At 46.8% G+C, this 20102-nt stretch overlaps 4 protein-coding genes across 4 annotated transcripts; 1 reads left to right on the plus strand and 3 right to left on the minus strand.

The window, feature by feature from the left end:
* Window positions 1-2720: 2720 nt before the first annotated feature.
* On the plus strand, window positions 2721-4361 carry LOC121757049 (GDSL esterase/lipase At1g71691-like). Its single transcript, XM_042152521.1, has 5 exons — window positions 2721-2988; window positions 3082-3203; window positions 3356-3595; window positions 3675-3924; window positions 4015-4361. Exons 1-5 carry the CDS (start codon window positions 2727-2729, stop codon window positions 4233-4235), a joined length of 1095 nt encoding a protein of 364 aa, XP_042008455.1. The 5' UTR covers window positions 2721-2726; the 3' UTR covers window positions 4236-4361.
* Window positions 4358-5382, minus strand: LOC121757050 (glucuronoxylan 4-O-methyltransferase 2-like). The gene has a single exon (XM_042152522.1). The coding sequence runs from the start codon at window positions 5358-5360 to the stop codon at window positions 4500-4502; it is 861 nt and encodes a 286-aa protein (XP_042008456.1). The 5' UTR covers window positions 5361-5382; the 3' UTR covers window positions 4358-4499.
* Window positions 5383-10169: 4787 nt separating this feature from the next.
* On the minus strand, window positions 10170-10996 carry LOC121757935. Its single transcript, XM_042153382.1, has 2 exons — window positions 10271-10996; window positions 10170-10175 (listed from the first exon to the last, which is right to left on the minus strand). The coding sequence occupies exons 1-2, from the start codon at window positions 10994-10996 to the stop codon at window positions 10170-10172; spliced, it is 732 nt and encodes a 243-aa protein (XP_042009316.1).
* Window positions 10997-14990: 3994 nt separating this feature from the next.
* On the minus strand, window positions 14991-19448 carry LOC121757936. The gene is made up of 6 exons (XM_042153383.1): window positions 18468-19448; window positions 18098-18326; window positions 17232-17494; window positions 16972-17024; window positions 15404-15464; window positions 14991-15029 (listed from the first exon to the last, which is right to left on the minus strand). The coding sequence occupies exons 1-6, from the start codon at window positions 19446-19448 to the stop codon at window positions 14991-14993; spliced, it is 1626 nt and encodes a 541-aa protein (XP_042009317.1).
* Window positions 19449-20102: the final 654 nt, after the last annotated feature.

A 20102-nucleotide genomic window follows, 5' to 3' on the forward strand; every position in this document is an offset into this window, starting at 1 on the left:
AGAGAGGCATACCTGAATCCAGTCGAGCTAGTGAAACGAAGAAAATGATGAAGAAGTTGAAGCTTTTGATTCTACTCATCAGTTTTTGTTTTTTTCTTAACTAATTTGCCTTAGTTTTTCTTGTGGTATTATTTTGATTTTAAAGCAGTTCACTATCGCCTGCAATTTAAAAGACCATATAAAACCTATAACAAAAATATTGAAGAATGTTTTAAATTATTTTCTATTTTTTAAAAATGTAATCTTATACAAAAAAGGGAAGCATTTTAAAGTAGTCAGAATGCATAAATAAATACATTTGACCAATTAATTCTCGAAAAATACGTTTCTTTACCAAAATAATTTTAACGATCCTATTCGATTTATGGACAAGATTTATAAGATTGAATAAATACTATAGGTTTGTGATAATTAATGTTTAAATTCACGTTGAGATTGATTCCATTCAAATTTAATTAGGACTTGGCTTAGATTATGAAATGCCTAAAATTTAAAACCAGCTGGACGAATATCAGATTTTTTGTCTCTATTTTACTTCTTGTCCATTTCATTTGTCGTTTTTTATTTTGTAGTATTGGCACATATACAATTAGTTTTATCTTGAAGTTATTATATGAAGACAACCTATTGAGCCGGCTTTCATTTCGTATGAATGATACTTGCGATAATGATTGATTAAAACTCTCTTTTATGTAGAGATGATTAATTGTATAAAATTTAATTGGATGCGTTGTACAAATGTTTTTTTGTGTTTAAATTGTATATATTTTATTATGAAGCATAACTTTCAGACTTTGGTATGTAATGTGAGATAAATGGACTAATTCAATTTGGGCTTGGGATTTATTCGGTTTGGGCTGTGCAGTTGCTCGTGCAACCTGATCCATATTCCAATCTTCTGATCCTTCTGTTGGAAACGTGTGAATTAAGAGAGACTTTTGGCTTCTGTTGGAGCTGTATGATTGGGTCAAGGCAGATATCACCGATGCAGCCTTTTCAAGGCGAAGCACTCTTGGATGCCAAGTGCTTCAAGTGAAGATACTGTTTGGACACCTATGGTTCCCAAAAGTTTGTCTATCTAAATTCTAGATTATTCTTCACTTTGATTCTGCAAAAATGTGTACATGAGACATGATTTTTTGTTAGCTATCTACGTAGCCTTGCTAAATCTTGTTGATCCATAGATTTCTATCAACATACCCCTGAGTACACAATGATTTTTGTCAAAGGGAAATGCTATGCAGTCACATTATGGCGGGCCATAAAATGACATTTTAGTAAATTTAGATAGTATGACTATTAATGTTTCAAATAAGTCATTTACTGCTCAAATAATTTTACACTATTTCATTTCTCTAATCCAAATTTTACACATTTATACGTATTTCTTTTATTAGATTCATTCATGTTTTTAATTTTATGTTTTCAATAATTTATTTTTACACTATTTTTTAATTTAAGATTAAAATTTTGTCCTTTTAAAAATGTTTTCCTATTATACCAAGTTGGAATCAATAAAGTTTTGTAATCGTTATGAAATAAATTTATTTGGAACTAATTTGATACATGCCCCTGAGTACACAATGTTTTGTCAAAATGGCATGATCTTCATCCTCATCCATTTGTATAATATCATGTGAACTATAGTGTGAATGCTTCTACTTCCAGTTAATTAGTACTCCCTATATAATTAGAATCTCATTCCACTATTAGGTTTATCAATGTTATATTTATTTTTATACCGAATTTGTGGAAAGTCAAAACTCCCTGCCATATTATAGTGTTATAAATGCTGTGTAACCATCTTCTAAACTCTCCCAGACAATGCTTGAGGTTAGTGCAATCGTAAATAGAGAGAGAGAGGGAGAGTTTCCTACGGAGGTGTAATACTATATTTAGTGTTGGAAATGATATATTTGATGCCGGAATAAATGATGCCGCCATAGCCACCCTATCACTCTCTCTTTCTTTTCTCTCTCGCCTGCACCTCCCAACTAGTAATTAACACTTGCGTTTCTGCATGCATATGTCATTATACTCATTTGAATCGTAATCTTTTGATAGATATTTCAAATTAATGAAATCTAGTTTGTTAAGTCTTTGCTTTCCAGGGCATCAATTATCAGACATGTAGTTTATTTAAGTTTTAGACCCTTAACCTCTGTACTCTCTCTCTAGCATTTTGCCATCAGGCCACTAATAGTACTCCCTCAGTACCTTCCGTCCCATAAAAATATGCACTTTCTAATTTTGAAAAGTCTCTTGTCTCTCATGAAGTGAACCCATTCTCCATTAACAATACTTTAATTATTTTTTCTTTCTATTTATCTCTTATTTTATCAATTTTACATTACAATCCGTGCAAAGCCCAAAGTGCATATTCTTTGGGAAGAGGAAGCGTGTGCTAACCTTTTCAAGCAAAAACTTACACGGTTGTAAAATAAAATAGATATTTACATTGTAGAATCAATGAAAACGAAAGCAAAAATTACGAATAAACCGAGTGAATCCAAGCTGAGCTATCATGAAGATCATTAAAGAGGTAAAAACCAAAACAAGTGGTGAAAAAAACTAAGCATGCATCTGATATTATTGAATCTAATTACTCCACTGAGACACCATACAGGTGAACTCATTTACTCCTCCCTAACCACCGCCACCTTCTTTAAACCCCCCCCCCCCAACCACACACATACACACACATCATGCAGCAGAAAGACATCACCATGGCTTGCAAGGTTTCAAGGTTTTGTGGGGTTTGTCTGTTTTTCTTGGTGTTTGGTGCAAACATTGCAAGGGGTCAAGATGGTGAAACTAGGAGAGCAATGGTTCCAGCCTTGTTCATCTTTGGTGACTCCTTGATTGACAATGGCAACAACAATGATTTGCCATCTTTTGCAAAAGCTAACTATTTTCCTTATGGCATTGATTTCAATGGCGGCCCCACTGGAAGATTCTCCAATGGCTATACCATGGTTGATACAATAGGTATGTACTGCTGCTTTTCTTTCTTTCTTTTTTTTTTAGTGAGGAAAATGGTGATACTTATATTTCTGATATGGGCATATCATATGCATGCAGCTGAGTTGCTGGGATTGCCCTTGATACCTCCTTACTCTCAAGCTTCTGGTGATCAAATTAGATATGGAGTCAATTATGCATCTGCTGCTGCTGGCATTCTTGATGATACAGGCAGGAATTTTGTAAGTATATATATTTATGCAAATCTCTCTCTGTCACATGTTTGACTAATGGTTCAAAAAGAGGCCTAAAATTTGACTGATGGTTTCCAATATTATTTTGGTGTCTACAAAGTGGCTTTATTGTCAGTTTCTCTGTTTGTTTCGTTTAACAGGTGAGCCGTATTCCATTCAACCAGCAAATCAAGAACTTTGAGAGCAGTCTTGAACAAATAAAAAGCAGTAGTGGTGCACAAGATGTGAGCAAGGATCTGGCTAAGTCCATCTTCTTTGTTGGAATGGGTAGTAATGACTACCTCAACAACTACCTCATGCCCAATTACGATACCAAAGATCACTACAATCCTCAGCAGTTTGCAGATCTCTTGGTGCAGCAATACTCTCAGCAGCTCACTGTAAGAGAGGGACCATTTAAACACATTCAATAATAATATTATGGTATTCTTCTTCTAATGATGGTGATGCTGAATGCAGAATCTGTACAATCTTGGAGCTAGGAAATTTGTGATAGGAGGGATTGGACTAATGGGATGCATTCCAAGCATTTTGGCACAGAGCAGCAATGGAGTCTGCTCAGATGAAGTCAACCAGCTTGTTCAGCCCTTCAACTTTAACACAAAGACCATGGTCAACAATCTTATTACTACAAAACCAGGATCTGTTTTTACTTACATTGACATTGGGAATATGTTTCAAGATCTCATTTCCAATGCAGGATCATATGGTCTCGAAATCTGTTTCATCTCATCTTCTCTGACTTCTAATCATTTATTTAAAGGGGTTTAAGTCATTTTCTTACATTCTAATATTGCAGGATTTAGTGTTCTAAACGAAGGTTGCTGTGGGATTGGGAAGAACAGTGGGCAGATCACCTGTCTTCCTTTCCAGACACCATGCCCTGATAGGAGCAAGTACATATTCTGGGATGCATTCCACCCGACAGAAGCCGTTAACGTCTTGTTTGGACATAAGGCTTTCAATGGGAGCAGTAACTTTGCCTATCCCTTCAGCATACAGCAACTTGCTAACTTTTGATCTTGCTCTAGTCTTCTAATGTACTTTCTTCTTTGTATTAGCTGTTGTTGTTTGGTTTAGCTGTATGAAATCAAGTTTGTAAGAGCAGACACATTGTTAAATGAATCAAGAATCTACGTCGGTTAAATCAAATGTTAACAATCAAGATAGATATTCAGAGCAATATGTTTTCTCACGAATTAGATGAAGTAAACAAAAAAAACAAGAAGAAGAAGAGCCATTCATTCATGAACCAGAGAGTAACTATATATTGATATTCCACATTCAAGCTGAGGGACAAAATGGGGTTCCTAAACTTGATTTATGAGTTGGGACATTGAAATGCCTGATCCTCCCTTGCTGCTCAACCAGATAACCCTGACACAAGAAGGACTTAGAAAATCTATCCTCCACCCCTCTATCAACATCATGCACAAACACATCAGTGTCACCATTTACTCTGTTCCTGGCCATCAATCCAGCCGTGTAGATGGCGCTCATCCTCCCCGGTGCCCCATCATGATATCCTGTGGGTGCATCCACCATTATCAAATCCCACTGTGTCTCATAGATCAAACTAGGCAAGCTCTTAAGAGCAAGCTGGCATTTGGAGAATCTTGGATCACCCACTTCTTTGCAGTGCTCTTGCATCCCAGTCTCATGGAGTTGATCAGCTTGATGCCTTTTGGTGTCATACACAACATGATAGGATTCAAGAGATGGGATCTCTTCCTTGACATGTCTAATCCAGCTCTCGTCTTCCTCGAGGAAGACGGTGCGGCCATCGTGGTTGAGAGAGGTCCACATGAGGCTGTCATGGCCTAATCCGAAGACTAGGAAATTGCAGGGTGATTTGTTTTGGAGGACTTTGAGGGAGACTGAGATTTCTTGCAATGTTTGTTGTGGTGTGGTGTTTGAGGTTGCATAGTGGACTAATGCATTTGAGAGAGAAGATGGGATTTTGGTGCATTTGTTTGGACAGTGTGGTTCTTGATTGATGGTGGAGTTAGGGATGAGTGATGAGGTGAGTGAATGGGGATATGGGAATGTTGATCTCATTATCACCAAGAAGAGGAAGAGGAAGAGGAAGAAAAAGCAGATCAAGATTATCTTCACATTCACAGTGTTCTGTTGCTTGCCTTTCATTGTGTTTTTGTTCTACAATCCCTCTCTGTGCTCAGATAACAGAGACTTTGAGTTTTTGTGTTTATTGACTTTATAAGGAGGGGTTGATGGGACAAGATATCTAATTTTGTTTCTAGTCGTGCAAGACACATAATATCATTCTCAACACTGTCATTTTGGTAATGATTATTTAATGAGTTGGCAAGATGTTAGGTGATGTTTAGGTTAATAAATCAACTCGTTTAAAAATATATTAATGTTGATTAATTATAGTATTAACTTGCTTTCATGGTTAACCTTTTCCCTCTTCCACCTCCATTGCATGTAATCACAGAGGGTGGAACAGATTCAGTGATGACTTTTTTTTTTTTTTTCCCTTTTTTGAGAGGATAATTGCTCACAAATTTTCTGTTAGCATCTTCTACAGCTGTAACTTTTTTTAATTAGTTCCACCAAGTCAAAGCTCAACCAAACTTTTGCATAAAAAACTCAACTAACAATTATTTATATGATACCACATGATTTGATAAATCTTCTGCTAGGCTACCAAATTTGTTTTCTTTCATTAATTTTAATGTGTGTTGGGAATAGGAGTATGGTTTCATGGTTTTCGGCATGTCTAGCGAATATAAGTTTTATTTATTCTATTTTATGCTACTGATGTGATATGTCATCAGAAAATGGAATGTGACATAATTTTCCTTAAAATCAGAATATAGAATTATATTAATTTGCAGATACATTGATATTAGTTGACATAACAAAATATATCAGCTGATTCATATTTGACAAGCTCTGACTTCAAGAAATTGTTTGACTTTGTAAAGAAAAATGAATAGATAAAGTTAGTGATATATGAGTCATACTTTTATATACTCCATCTATCCCTAAAAATTTGTTACTTATTTCCAATTTTGTCTGTTTCTAGTGGATCCCACATTCCACTAACTCATTCCCACTCTTATTCTATTATAAAACTAATTTATAAAGATAAGACCCACATACCACTAATTTTTTCAATAACATGTGCCAGATCAAATGGTGATGAATTATTAGGGATGAATGAAGTATTAGATTTATAATAAAATGTGAGTGAAATGAGTTAGTGGAATAAATGGTCCACTTACTAAATATAGTATAAGTGAAATGAGACATTTATTACCAAATAGAAAAAAAGAAAAAATGGCGGGGGGTTTAGGCGGGGGGTTAAGGCGGACCCCCAACCTGTATATATCAAAAATCACCAAAAGAGCATACATCAGACGAGCCCAAAAGTGACTCGGTCCGCACGAGAGATACAAATCACAAGAGCTAACAAAGCTACTATGGTATCCCCACAGACCGGGTACTAACCATCTAACTACCGAGAAAACAAACATAACAAAGCAATACATCAAAATAAAAACAAGGATGATGGCCAAAAGATGGCCAAATCCCAAGGAAAACAAAAAACCATAAATCAAAACCTCGAACCATGTAAAGTAGTCATCCATCTCGATATCTGAATCTGAAGTTCGGATAGCCCAACTGGTCCATCCTGACGAGCGACTTCAAATATCGAGGCGCTGAATCCTCATCAAAGAAGGTGATGGCAGGGGTCTGAACCCCCTACCTGCCAAAAAGTCTGCTGGCCGGTTGCCCTCTCGAAAGATGTGAGAGAACATAAACTGTATTTGTGCGAGCAAAGTACGAATGCGAGCCATGTGATGTCTCACATCCGCTGCTCCTCTGCGTCCTGAAGTGAACACCGCGACCACTGCTGCCGCATCCATCTCGACCCAAACCTGCGAGGAGAACTGCATAGCCAGTGTCAGCCCGTGAAGAAGAGCTAAAAGCTCCGCCTCGAAGGCCGACCCAGCTACGAGAGGCGTACAAAAGGCCCCCAAGAGAGAACCGTCTGAGCCCCGAACCACTCCCCCACCGCCTGCCTGTCCCGTCGAGCTAGTAAAGGCCCCGTCGGTGTTCAGCTTCACCCAAGGATCGTCGGGTGGATGCCAAAGCACTTGCAGGGACCTCAGAACTCGCCGGCGAGGAGGAGCCAAAGGCATGAAGTCAACGGTCGGGGTGCAACCGCGCCAATGAAGGGGGGCTAGCACACCCGCCGCCACCAAGATCCGCAGGTGCCGAACAACCTGCCAAATAACATGTGAAGAACGAAAAGAAATGCCGCGATGCTTGCAGCTATTCCTCTCCGTCCAGATAAACCAGTATACCAAACAGGGAATGATGAAACTAATGTGCAAGGCGGTGGCCCTGTGAGAGGACCTCCACAAAAAACCTAATCTAAGTGCAATGTCAGTGCACGTGTGAATGTGTGTGCTGATGTAAGGGAACCAGCCATCAAAGTAATCCCAAACCGATCTCGCCAGAGGACTCGACACAAACAAATGCTGAAACGACTCGACTGAAATAGAAGAGACACAACAGAGACACTTGGATGCGAGAGAGATACCGCGGGCCTGAACATAACACTCAACAGGGAGCCTCTGGAGGAGGAGGCGCCAGATGAAGACAGAGATGGTAGGGGTCAGCCCAGCATTCCAAACCATGCGAAGTCCGAAATGTCTAGGGGACCGTGTCCGGACGGGCTCCCAAGCTGAGGCCGTCGAGAACTCGCCATGGCCAGTGAGGCTCCATCGCATCACATCCCGCCTGCCCACCTCAATCGGAACAGCCCTGATAAGATCCAACACATGCAAAGGCACACCATACAAAGCCAGATAATCATGCAGTTTTTCAACATGCCAAGTATGATCATGCCAAAATCTAGAGACCTCAGCGGCAGGAAGATCAGTCCCGGGCGGACAATAGGTCCTAAGGGGGAGATCCCCGACCCACACGTCGTCCCAGAAACTAATCCGCCCTTCGCCTAGGGACCACCTAATGAGACCATGAACCTGACCTCTAATGTCCGTGAGACGATGCCAAATAGGACTATCATGCACAGAGTAAGGAGAAATGAAAGCACGACCAGCATGGAAACAATACTTGCGCATGGTGAACTGCGCCCAAAGTGAATCCTGCGCGAGAAATCTCCACCAGAGCTTGATGCTGAAAGCTTTGACGACCTCGCGGAAACGACGGATGCCGAGGCCTCCCTCATCCAACGGCAGACAAATCTTCTTCTTCCAGCTAACCCAGTGAATCTTCCTCTGCTCCCCAACCGTGCCCCAAAAGAACCGGGCCAAGATCTGCTCCAACTCCCTCATCCAATACTGATACGGCTTCAGGACCTGGAAGATGTGAAGAGGGATGGTTACAAGGGTGCTCTTGATCAGAGCGAGGCGCCCTCCAAGAGAGAGATGTCTGTGAGACCAGCTGTGAATCCGGTCCACCATCTTCTGTCGGATATCTAAAAGGTAGCCGGCCTTCAGCCCCCCCTTATAGATAGGGACACCGAGGTAGGTGAAAGGGAGGAATCCCTGCTGGTATCCACTCGCCTCTGCCACCTCAGCCGCCCAAGCGTCGAACTTCTCAAAGAGGTAGAAATGACTCTTTCCCCTGTTCACCATCTGACCCGACACGGCAGAATAGTGCTCGAGACAATGAACCAGCCTCTCCACGGACTGTCTGTGCGCCCTGACAAAGATGATAACGTCATCGGCATAAGACAAATGGGATATGGCCGGCGCGCGCCTAGCACATCTATACTCCATATCGGGATGTGTGTCCACAAGCCTGTTCAAGCTCCTCGAAAGATAATCTGCAGCAAGCACGAACAGCGACGGCGATAACGGATCTCCCTGGCGAAGTCCCCTCGTAGACTGAAAGAAACCTGCCGGAGCCCCGTTCACGAGCACTGAGAACCAGCAAGAAGAGATGCATCGATCCACCATACTCACCCACCCCGGCGGGAATCCCATCATCTCAAGCACCAGGAGGAGGAAAGGCCACTGCACTCGATCATAGGCCTTAGCCATATCTAGCTTGAGGGCCAGATTAGGCGACTTTGCCTTCTGAATGAGCGACCTGCCGATATCGTGAATCAATTCCTGAGCCAAGAGCACATTATCACTAAGCAAGCGACCCTTTACAAAACCGCTCTGGTTCGGCGCCACAACCTGAGGAAGCAGCGGCGCCAAACGCGATGTCAAGATCTTGGAGATGATCTTGTTGGTCACGTTGCAAAGGCTGATCGGCCTGTACTCTGCCCAGGTCGCCGGGCTTGCCTTCTTCGGCAAGAGAATGATGGTCGTGGCCGTGAAGCTGCGGGGCATGGGAGCTCCTGAGAAGAAGTCCGCCACCGCTGCCACCACCTCTGCTCCTACGATGTCCCAACAGTGCTGGAAGAAAAGAGACGAGAAGCCATCCGGTCCCGAGGCGCTGTCCCCACTGATGCCAAAGACCGCCGCCCTCACCTCATCATAGTCAGGAACTGCACAGAGGCCCTCGCGGTCGATGGAGTCTGGGAGACCGCGCAAGAGATCAAGGTCCGGCTGCTCCAAGTGCTCAACGTCTGACGTGAGAAGCCGCTGGAAGTAGTCAACTGCCGACTGTCTGATGTCCTCCTCCGACGTGAGAGTCTGTCCTCCTGCCTGAATGGCGTGAATCCGGGACTTCACCCGCTTCTGTCGCACCCACCCGTGGAAGAATTTGGAGTTCCTTTCGCCTTCTGCCGCCCACCGAATGGCAGCCTTCTGCTTCCAGAAATCCTCCTCCATCCTAGTGCGGAGTACGTAGAGGGCGGTGCAACGGCTAAGCTCACTCCTGTGGGCACCCGTGGGGTCCCCGTCGTAAGCCGCCTGCGCAGCGGCAACTGCCTCCTCTGCCTCCCTCAGCTTTTCAAAGATGTTCCCAAAGACCTCCCTGTTCCATCCCTTGAGAAATCCCTTAACTCTGCTGAGTTTGAACTGAAGATTAAGCATGCCGAAGAAGCCCGTCTCCGCCGTCCACACTCTGGCAATCTCATCCCTGAAAGTGTGATGCCGAACCCACATGTTCTGAAACCTAAACGAAGGCCTCGGAATCTGAGCCGTGAGCTGGCACCGCACTAGCAAAGGGGCATGATCTGAGGAGATCCTAGGCAAATGAGTCACCCTGGTAGCCGCAAAGGCGGTCGTCCAGTGCTCCCCGAGAAGAACTCTGTCCAATCTCTCCCAGAGCCCACTCCTCGTCCATGTGAATGGTGGGCCATCAAAGCCTGGGTCCAGTAGCTGGAAGTCTGCTACGGCGTCGGCGAAGTCCATCATTTCTCCGTGCCTGTCTGTCGTGCTGCCCTGTCTCTCTTCCTCCAACAAGAAGATGTTGAAGTCACCACCAACAAGCCAGGGGGCCCCGTCAGTAGCTAGAGAGATGTGCCTGAGCTTATTCCACAGATCGTATCTCCCCTCCCTCGAGCACTTAGCATACACTACGGAGAGATAGATTGAAAAAGGGAATATCGCAGCAGAAATTCGGACGTGAAGGACCTGCTCAGAGTCATCAATGACCTCGACCTGCCAGTCCCTGTGAGAGAAGATCCAAATCTTTCCGTTTGTGTTCGAACACCTAAACTGCAACCCAAATCGCCTACTAAAGAAAGAAGGCTGGGGATCTGTCTGGGGCTCAAGCACCGCGGCAAACAAAACACTGTACATATCGATAATATTCTTGAAAGTGCCCTGGGTAGCAGTGTTCGCTATCCCTTGGGCATTCCAGATCATGAAGTGAGAAGACATGGGAAACTCAGTAGGCTCCCGAGGCCGAAAGCCTCGCCTTCTTCGATGAACCCTCTGCGGGAGGGGAAGTGGGTCCAATGTACTGCAGCACCGGATCGTCGGGTTCGAGCCTCGTGTTCGGTACCTCACAAATCATATGATCCTGGTGGTCATCGCTATCTACCTCAACCTCAGCATCATCCGAGGGAAAATCCTCCAAGGCCCCGAACATGTTATCACCGTGCAAAACCATAGCTAGAGGTCCGTACCCGAAGCCGCGTGTAATAGATGGCGATCTGGACCTAGAGACATGCTCTCTCCCTGACGAGGAATCATCCCCCTCCATACCCTGATATCTCTCTCCGTCCGACACTGTCCGCGCCGAGGTGGCTTTCGCCTGTTTCTTGTTGCCCTTATACTTCTTCTTGCCCTTATTCTTCTTCTTAGGCATGACGAAGCTGTCGTCCCCTGCAGCCTGTGAACCCTCTGCGGCTGCTGAAGAAGGCCCATGGTGTGAGACGGGGCCAGGGGCCGGCTCTCTGATCACCACGCCCTGGTTGCGCCTCTCCTGACGCCGTGGCTGTCCAACCTCCGGGGGTGGCCTCTCTGTAGGCTGGCTAGCAAAAGGCTGGTACCTCGGGCCCTGAGGCTGTCTACTAGGGCCTGCCAGATGCGACTCTCCCTCTCTGTTGGGAGGAGGCCGGTTCTGTGGGTTCGGCCTTTGGGAGTAGTCCCTCTTGGGAGGCATAGGCCGCCTCCCCGAAGCGTAGCATGACATCGCCGTGTGCCCCACATGCTTGCACTCGTTACAATACAACGGGATCTTGTCCCATTTCACCTTAAGTGTCACATGTTTACCTGCAATGTCAATATCTATCTCCTCCGGAATAGGGCGCGACAAATCAACCTCGACACAAATCCGAGCAAAGGAGACGCGAGATCTAGTAATAGTAGCCCGATCAACTTGGACAGGCTTACCAAGCATCTCACCAATAGCAATCAACGAGGACTCCTCAAATAAATGCACAGGTAAGGCAAGAATATTGCACCAAATAGCCACAATAGGGATTTCAAAAAAGGGGTCAAAATCGGGGGTCCACTTAAAGACACGCATAGGGTGATGCTCAACATACCAAACAGGCGAGTTATTAGGACCATTCAAAATTTTCACATAGTCACGCATGTCGGAAAGTTGAATAAAAATATGCTTTGCATTTAAGAAATTCCAAGAAAGAGAACCCACAAGTTTGAGGTTACCTAGGGCCTTTTGAATTTGGTGGGAAGGAGGGATGGAGTGAGAGAATTTTCCGACGATGGCAGGTCCTATACGGCCTGCAAGAATAGAAGTTTCATTGGCCGAAAAGAAAAGACACGGTTTACCGTCGACAATGCGAACTTCGCCTCTTTTATCCGCCTTTTCTCGATCCAAAAGTATCGGACCTTCTGCCGGCTGCCCTCTCTTTAAAACATCAGCCATAGATGTCCCAAAATAAATATTTGATTGGTCTCCAAATTTTCCAGCCGATGGAGGCTGATGTTCCTTTGAATTTTGTCCATGTATTTGTTTCTCCAAATGAGCATCTTCATTCATCATATCAGCCCAAGAAAGAGGTGGAGAATTAGCAATCTTAGCAGAAGAGAAGGCGTGGGTGAGTTGTGAACAGCCGAAGGAAGAACAACATGAAGAGGGGCTGCCCGATTGGCTTCGGCAGACGTCGGAACTGCTGGAGTCAGCTTGGAGCTGCTGATCGGGGGAAAATCCTCCATGTTTGGGCTGGTAAGAACAGTGGTGGGTTGAGGATGTGAGGGTGGACGGCGTTTGGATTGGCTGGGGTGTTTTTGGCCGGCAAAAATCGCGACGGCGAGTTGTTTTCCGGCGTCAGAATCTGGCTGGGAAGGACGATGCATAGGGGTTCTATTTTTTTTAGAATGGGCTGCATGTTTGTTGATTTTGGGCTGTGGGGGAGTAGCAATAAGCTGTTTTTTGGGCTGGGAATAAATAAAATGTGAAGTGGGCTGGGGGTTATTTGGGATGTAAATGGGCTTGGAATTTAAAGGAGAAAGAGAGGGATGAAAGGAAGGGTCCAGTGAGGAACTTACCTGGACCGAGGCAGGAGTAATTGGCAAAAACGGCAGCCCGCAAACTCGGCCCGAATTCACCTGCTGAGCGACGAGGGTTCGAGTCTCCGCCAGATCAAGTTGCTGAGTTTCTTCTGTCGAGATACTTGTCGATTTCCCATGTGTTTTGACGATATCGACGTGCTCCATATCACTCCAAATTAATGAAGCAGGTTTGTCTTCACTCCCCATGTTCACATTATTCGGAATTGCTTTCGATGAGCTGGCCTTGACCTCGGTAGTCGGTTGAGAGTTGGCGTGAATTGCTGTCTTCAAATATTGATTCATCACAAAATTGGGGCAGTCATTGTTGGAAGGAGATGAGCCATAAATGTTGCTTTTTCCAAAATTATCACATGCTCCACAATCAGCTGCATCGAGACGCCTATTTTTGGGGTAAGACAAACTTTGTTTTCCACATTGTGCAGTAATTACTCTCTCATTTTCGGTACTTGCCAAACAACACCCACTGATCCCTTCCAAGCACAAAGCATTGACTACGGCTGACAGTTGGAGCTTATCTCGATTTGTAGCATTAGTAACCGAATCCATCTCCTTTTTGGGCAGTGAGGAGTTGGCGGCTAGTGTGCTATTAATGATGCATGTACCAATAGTTTTGCCACTTCCAAGGGATAAAGAAACCGTTGCTTTTTTTATGGCATGGGATATCTCTCTCTCTCCACAATTGCTAGCTGCCACTCCCCCATTTTCGACATCCATAAGACAAACTGGATTAATTGCAAGATTCCTCTGCTGATACGAATTGTCATGTTGTGATACCAAGTCTGCATTCTCACTGCCTTCCCTACCATTGACTGCCACGTGCCCCCTTGTCTCTCCACCAACCGTAGCTGCTGAACGAGCCTCGTACGATGCCACTTTTGCCGAAACCCTAGTGAGGGATCGTGAAACATGCGCCGCCTCCTGCGTCGACGGTGTCGCCGACCGTTTCGCCAGATTTTTTTTGCTTTTGCTGTGGCTTCGCAACACTCTTGGCTGTTCGTAGTCGACGAAGTGGCCATTTTTTCTATCTGCAAGTCGATCATCCTCCATCTCTTTCTGGTATTCAGCAGCATACTTCATCTGGACCCCCCGACGAACTCTGTTCATGAAATTGCGCTTCATCGTTTCGATCTCCGACAACGAATGAAGACTGAGCTCGTTTTCCTCAGTAGCTTGGCCCCTCTCCATCGACTTCTGATCCTCTTCCTCAGAGTCGAGTAAGTCATCATCCTCAAGGTCCTCCGCCGACATAGAGTAGTCGGATCCGCCCGATTCAGACTCCAACTCAGCCTCTGACCCCGCCTGCAACTCAGACTCAGCCTCCGACCCCATCGGCAAATCTGAACTTCTCGCCTCACTCCAAACAAGTTCGTTCTCCTCCTCTAAACCACGAGCAGCACCAGCAGCATGCCGCTGCCGAGAAGCCAGCAAACGTTGCTGCGGCGGATCCGCCATTGCCGGCGAACTTCGAGTTTACGGCGACTGCCCGAACACACCAGAAACACGCGCAGCCAATCAGAACCGTACCTGTAAACACAGCAGACGCGAAGACTCACCTAGAACCTACAACTGACGGTAGAAACTGCCGGAAAGACGACCGGAGAAGACGACCGGAAAATGGATTCCGGAGACCGAAACTTAAAACGGTCGAAATCCAGCCAAAAACAGTACGAAATAAAAAACAAAAACGGTAGAAACGTAGCTAAGACTCAAACGAAGAAGATGAAAGGAAAAAAACTTAACGAAAAACACTAAAAAATGACGAAATCTTATTTGGGAATTTTGAATGGCTAGGGAGCATTGTGTGTTTTTAGTGTGTGTGATTTGCATGCAAGGGCATGAATCCTTGGATTGGTTTAGGGTTTAGGGTTTAGGTTTTTTTTTTTTTTTTTTCTCAAACACCATTACGGCGGGGGGTTAGGCGGACCCCAACCTGTCCATATCAAATCAAACGATAAAGTGTCGTACATTGACCAAGCCCAAAAGTGACTTGGTCCACAAAAAGAGATACATATCAAAAAACTTATCTAAGCTACTAGGATATCCCCACAAGCCGGGTATTATCCATCTAGCAAACGAACTAATAAAGCACATAATAACTTGGGCGATGACCAAGGAGTGGTCAAGCCCAAAGGAAATACAAGAAATACATATCAAAATCCATAACAAAAATAAAAACTCATCCATCTCGATATCTGAATCTGAAGTTCGGATAGCCCAGCTGGTCCATCCTCACAAGCGACTTCAAGTACCGAGGCGCTGTATCTGAATCATAGTAAGTGATGGCAGGGGTCTGGACCCCCCTACCTGCAAGAAAATCTGCTGCCCGGTTACCCTCTCGGTGGATGTGAGAGAACCGAACCTGCATCTGTGAGAGCAAAATGCGAATGCGAGCCATGTGATGTCTCACGTCCGCCGCTCCCATGCGTCCCGAAGTGAACACTGCGACCACTGTTGCTGCGTCCATCTCGACCCAAACCTGTGATGAGAACTCCATAGCAATCGTCAACCCGTGAAGGAGAGCTAGAAGCTCCGCCTCGAAGGCCGACGCAGCTACGAGGGTCGTGCAAAAGGCCCTCAAAAGAGAACCGTCTGAGCCACGAACCACTCCCCCACCACCAGCCTGTCCCGTCGAGGTAGAGAAGGCCCCATCTGTGTTCAGCTTCACCCAAGGATCGTCGGGTGGATGCCAAAGCACACTCAAGGACCTCAGAACTCGCCGGCGAGGAGGAACTGAAGGCATGAAGTCGACAGTCGGGGTGCAACCGCGCCAATGAAGGGGGACTAGCACACCCGCCGCCACAAGAATCCGCAAATGCCGAATCACCTGCCAAATAACATGGGAAGAACGAAAAGAAACGCCGCGGTGCTTGCAGCTATTCCTCTCCGTCCAAATGAACAAATATACCAAGCAAGGAATGATAAAACTGATGTGCAAGGTGGGAGCCCTGTGAGAGGACCTCCACCAAAAACCTAATCTAAGTGCAATATCAGTGCACGTGTGAATGTGTGTGCTAATATAAGGGAACCAGCCATCGAAGTAGTCCCAAACAGATCTCGCCAACGGACTCGACACAAACAAATGCTGAAAAGACTCGACTGAAAAAGAAGAGACACAACACAGACACTTGGATGCGAGAGAGATACCGCGGGTCTGAACATAGCACTCAACAGGGACCCTCTGGAGGAGGAGGCGCCAGATGAAGATAGAAATGGTCGGGGTCAGCCCAGCATTCCAAACCATGCGAAGTCCGAAATGTCTAGGGGACCGTGTCCGGACGAGCTCCCAAGCTGAGGCCGTCGAGAACTCGCCATCGCCAGTGAGGCTCCATCGCATCACATCCCGCCTGCCCACCTCAATCGGAACAGCCCTGATAAGATCCAACACATGCAAAGGCACACCATACAAAGCCAAATAATCATGTAGTTTATCAACATGCCAAGTATGATCACGCCAAAACCTAGAGACCTCAGCGGCAGGAAGATCAGTCCCAGGCAGACAATAGGTCCTAAGGAGGAGATCCCCGACCCACACGTCATCCCAGAAACTAATCCGCCCTTCGCCGAGGGACCACCTAATGAGACCATGAACCTGACCCCTAATGTCCGTGAGACGATGCCATATAGGACTATCATGCACAGAGTAAGGAGAAATGAAGGCACGACCAGCATGGAAACAATACTTGCGCATGGTGAACTGCGCCCATAGTGAATCCTGCGCGAGAAATCTCCACCAGAGCTTGATGCTGAAAGCTTTGACGAGCTCACGAAAACGACGGATGCCAAGGCCTCCCTCATCCAACGGCAAGCAAATCTTCTTCTTCCAGCTAACCCAGTGAATCTTCCTCTGCTCCCCAACCGTGCCCCAAAAGAACCTGGCCAAGATCTGCTCCAAGTCCCTCATCCAGTACTCAAACGGCTTCAGAACCTGGAAGATGTGAAGAGGGATAGTGACAAGGGTGCTCTTGATCAGAGCAAGGCGACCTCCAAGAGAGAGATGTCTGTGGGACCAGCTGTGAATCCGGTCCACCATCTTCTGTCGGATATCTAAAAGGTAGTCGGCCTTCAGCCCCCCCTTATAGATAGGCACTCCCAGGTAAGTGAAAGGGAGGAATCCCTGCTGGAATCCACTCACCTCTGCCACCTCGGCCGCCCAAGAATCGAACTTCTGAAAGAGATAGAAGTGACTCTTTCCCTTGTTCACCATCTGGCCCGACACGGCAGAATAGTGGTCAAGACAATGTACCAGCCTCTCCACGGACTGTCTGTGCGCCCTGACAAAAATGACAATGTCGTCGGCATAAGACAGATGGGATATGGCCGGCGCGCGTCGAGCACATCTATACTCCATATCAGGATGTGTAGCCACAAGCCTGTCCAAGCTCCTCGACAGATAATCTGCAGCAAGCACGAACAAAGACGGCGATAACGGATCTCCCTGGCGAAGTCCCCTCGTAGAGTGGAAGAAACCTGCCGAAGCCCCGTTCACAAGCACAGAGAACCAGCACGAAGAGATACATCTCCTGACCATACTCACCCACCCCGGCGGGAATCCCATCCTCTCAAGCACCATGAGGAGGAAAGGCCACTGCACTCGATCATAGGCCTTCGCCATATCTAGCTTGAGGGCCAGATTAGGGGAGTTAGCCTTCTGAATGAGCGACCTGCTGATATCATGAATCAATTCCTGAGCCAGGAGCACATTATCACTAAGCAAGCGACCCTTGACAAAACCGCTCTGGTTCGGCGCCAATACTAGAGGAAGCAGTGGCGCCAAACGCGATGTCAAGATCTTGGTGATGATCTTGTTGGTCACATTGCAAAGGCTAATCGGCCTGTACTCCGCCCAGGTCGCCGGGCTTGCCTTCTTCGGTAAGAGTATGATGGTCGTGGCTGTGAAGCTGCGGGGCATAGGGGCCCCCAAGAAGAAGTCCTCCACTGCTGCCACCACCTCTGCTCCAACGATGTCCCAACAGTGCTGGAAGAACAGGGACGAGAAACCATCCGGTCCAGAGGCGCTGTCTCCACTGATGCCAAAGACCGCCGCTCTCACCTCATCTGAGTCCGGGACTGCACAGAGGCCCTCGCGGTCCACTGAGTCTGGAAGGCTGCTCAAGAGATCAAGGTCCGGCTGCCCCAACTGCTCAACGTCTGTCGTGAGCAGCTGCTGAAAGAAACCTACCGCCGACTGTCTGATATCGTCCTCTGACGTGAGAGTCTGTCCTCCTGCCTGAATGGCGTGAATCCGTGACTTCACCCGCTTCTGTCGCACCCACCCATGGAAGAATTTGGAATTCCTTTCGCCTTCTGCCGCCCACCGAATGGCAGCCTTCTGCTTCCAGAAATCCTCCTCCATCCTAGTGCAGAGTACATAGAGAGCGGTGCATCGGCTGAGCTCACTCCTATGGGCTCCCGTGGGATCCCCGTCGTAAGCCGCCTGCGCAACAGTAACTGCCTCCTCTGCCTCCCTCAGCCTCTCGAAGATGTTCCCAAAGACCTCTCTGTTCCATCCTTTGAGAAAATTCTTCACTCTGCTGAGTTTGAACTGAAGATTGAGCATGCCGAAGAAGCCCGTCTCCGCCGCCCACACTCTGGTGATCTCATCCCTGAAAGTATGATGCCGTACCCACATGTTCTGAAACCTAAAGGATGGCCTCGGAATCTGGGTAGTGAGCTGGCATCGCACGAGCAAAGGGGCATGATCTGAAGAGATCCTAGGCAAGTGAGTCACCCTAGTAGCTGCAAAGACTGTCGTCCAATGCTCCCCTAGAAGGACTCTGTCCAACCTCTCCCAGAGCCCACTCCTCGTCCAAGTAAAAGGTGGGCCATCAAAGCCTGGGTCCAGGAGCTGGCAGTCTGCAACGGCGTCAGCAAAGTCCATCATCTCTCCGTGCCTATCTGTCGTACTGCCCCGTCTCTCTTCCTCCAACAAGAAGATGTTGAAGTCGCCTCCAACAAGCCAGGGTGCCCCGTCAGTCGCTAAGGAGATGTCCCTGAGCTTATTCCACAAATCGTATCTCCCCTCCCTCGAGCACTTAGCGTACACTACGGAGAGAAAGATTGGAGTAGGAAATAAAGCAGCAGTAACTCGGACATGAAGAACTTGCTCGGAATCGTCGATCACATCGACCTGCCAATCCCTGTGAGAGAAGATCCAAATCTTGCCGTTTGTGTTCGAGCACCTAAATTGCAACCCAAAGCGCCTACTAAAGAAAGAAGGCTGGGGTTCTGTCTGAGGCTCAAGCACTGCGGCAAACAACACACTATACATATCGATCATATTCTTGAAACTGCCTTGGGTAGTAGCGTTCGCTATCCCCTGGGCATTCCAGATCATGAAATGGCTAGACATTGGAAACTCAGCGAGCTCCCGAGGCCGATAGCCTCGCCCTCTTCGATGTACCCTCTGCTGGAGGGGAAGGAGGTCCTATGTACTGAATCACCGGATCTGAGAGTTCAAGCCTCGTCTTCGGTACCCTCACAAATCATATGATCCTGGTGGTCATCGCTGTCTACCTCAACCTCAGCATCATCCGAGGGAAAATCCTCCAAGGCTCCGAACATGTTGTTGTCATGCAACACCATCGCTAGGGGGCCGAACCCGAGCCCAAGTCGAAGTGTAGGAGAGAGCGATCTAGAACCCCGCTCACTCTCTGACGAGGACTCATCCGCCTCGATGCCATGCTCTCCCTCGCCGTCTGACACTGTCCTTGCTGCGATAGAGGCTGCCCGTCTCTCTGCCCGGTGCTTCTCTCGCCACCTCTGTCGACAAGCAACATTCTTCGCGTTCATCTTCTTCTTAGGGGCGACGAAACCGTCGTCCTTAGCAACCTGTGCACCCTCTGCGGCTGCGGAAGAAGACCCAGGGTGTGAGACAGAGGTGGGGGCCATCTCTCTGACCGCCAACTCCTGCCTGCGTCTCACTTGACACGGAGGCTGGCTAACCTCTGGGGGAGGCCTCTCTGTAGCCTTTCCCGCGCTAGGCTGCTGCCGCTGGACCTGTGTA

This window comes from Salvia splendens, chromosome 12, assembly GCF_004379255.2.
Source record: "Salvia splendens isolate huo1 chromosome 12, SspV2, whole genome shotgun sequence".
NCBI lineage: Eukaryota > Viridiplantae > Streptophyta > Magnoliopsida > Lamiales > Lamiaceae > Salvia > Salvia splendens.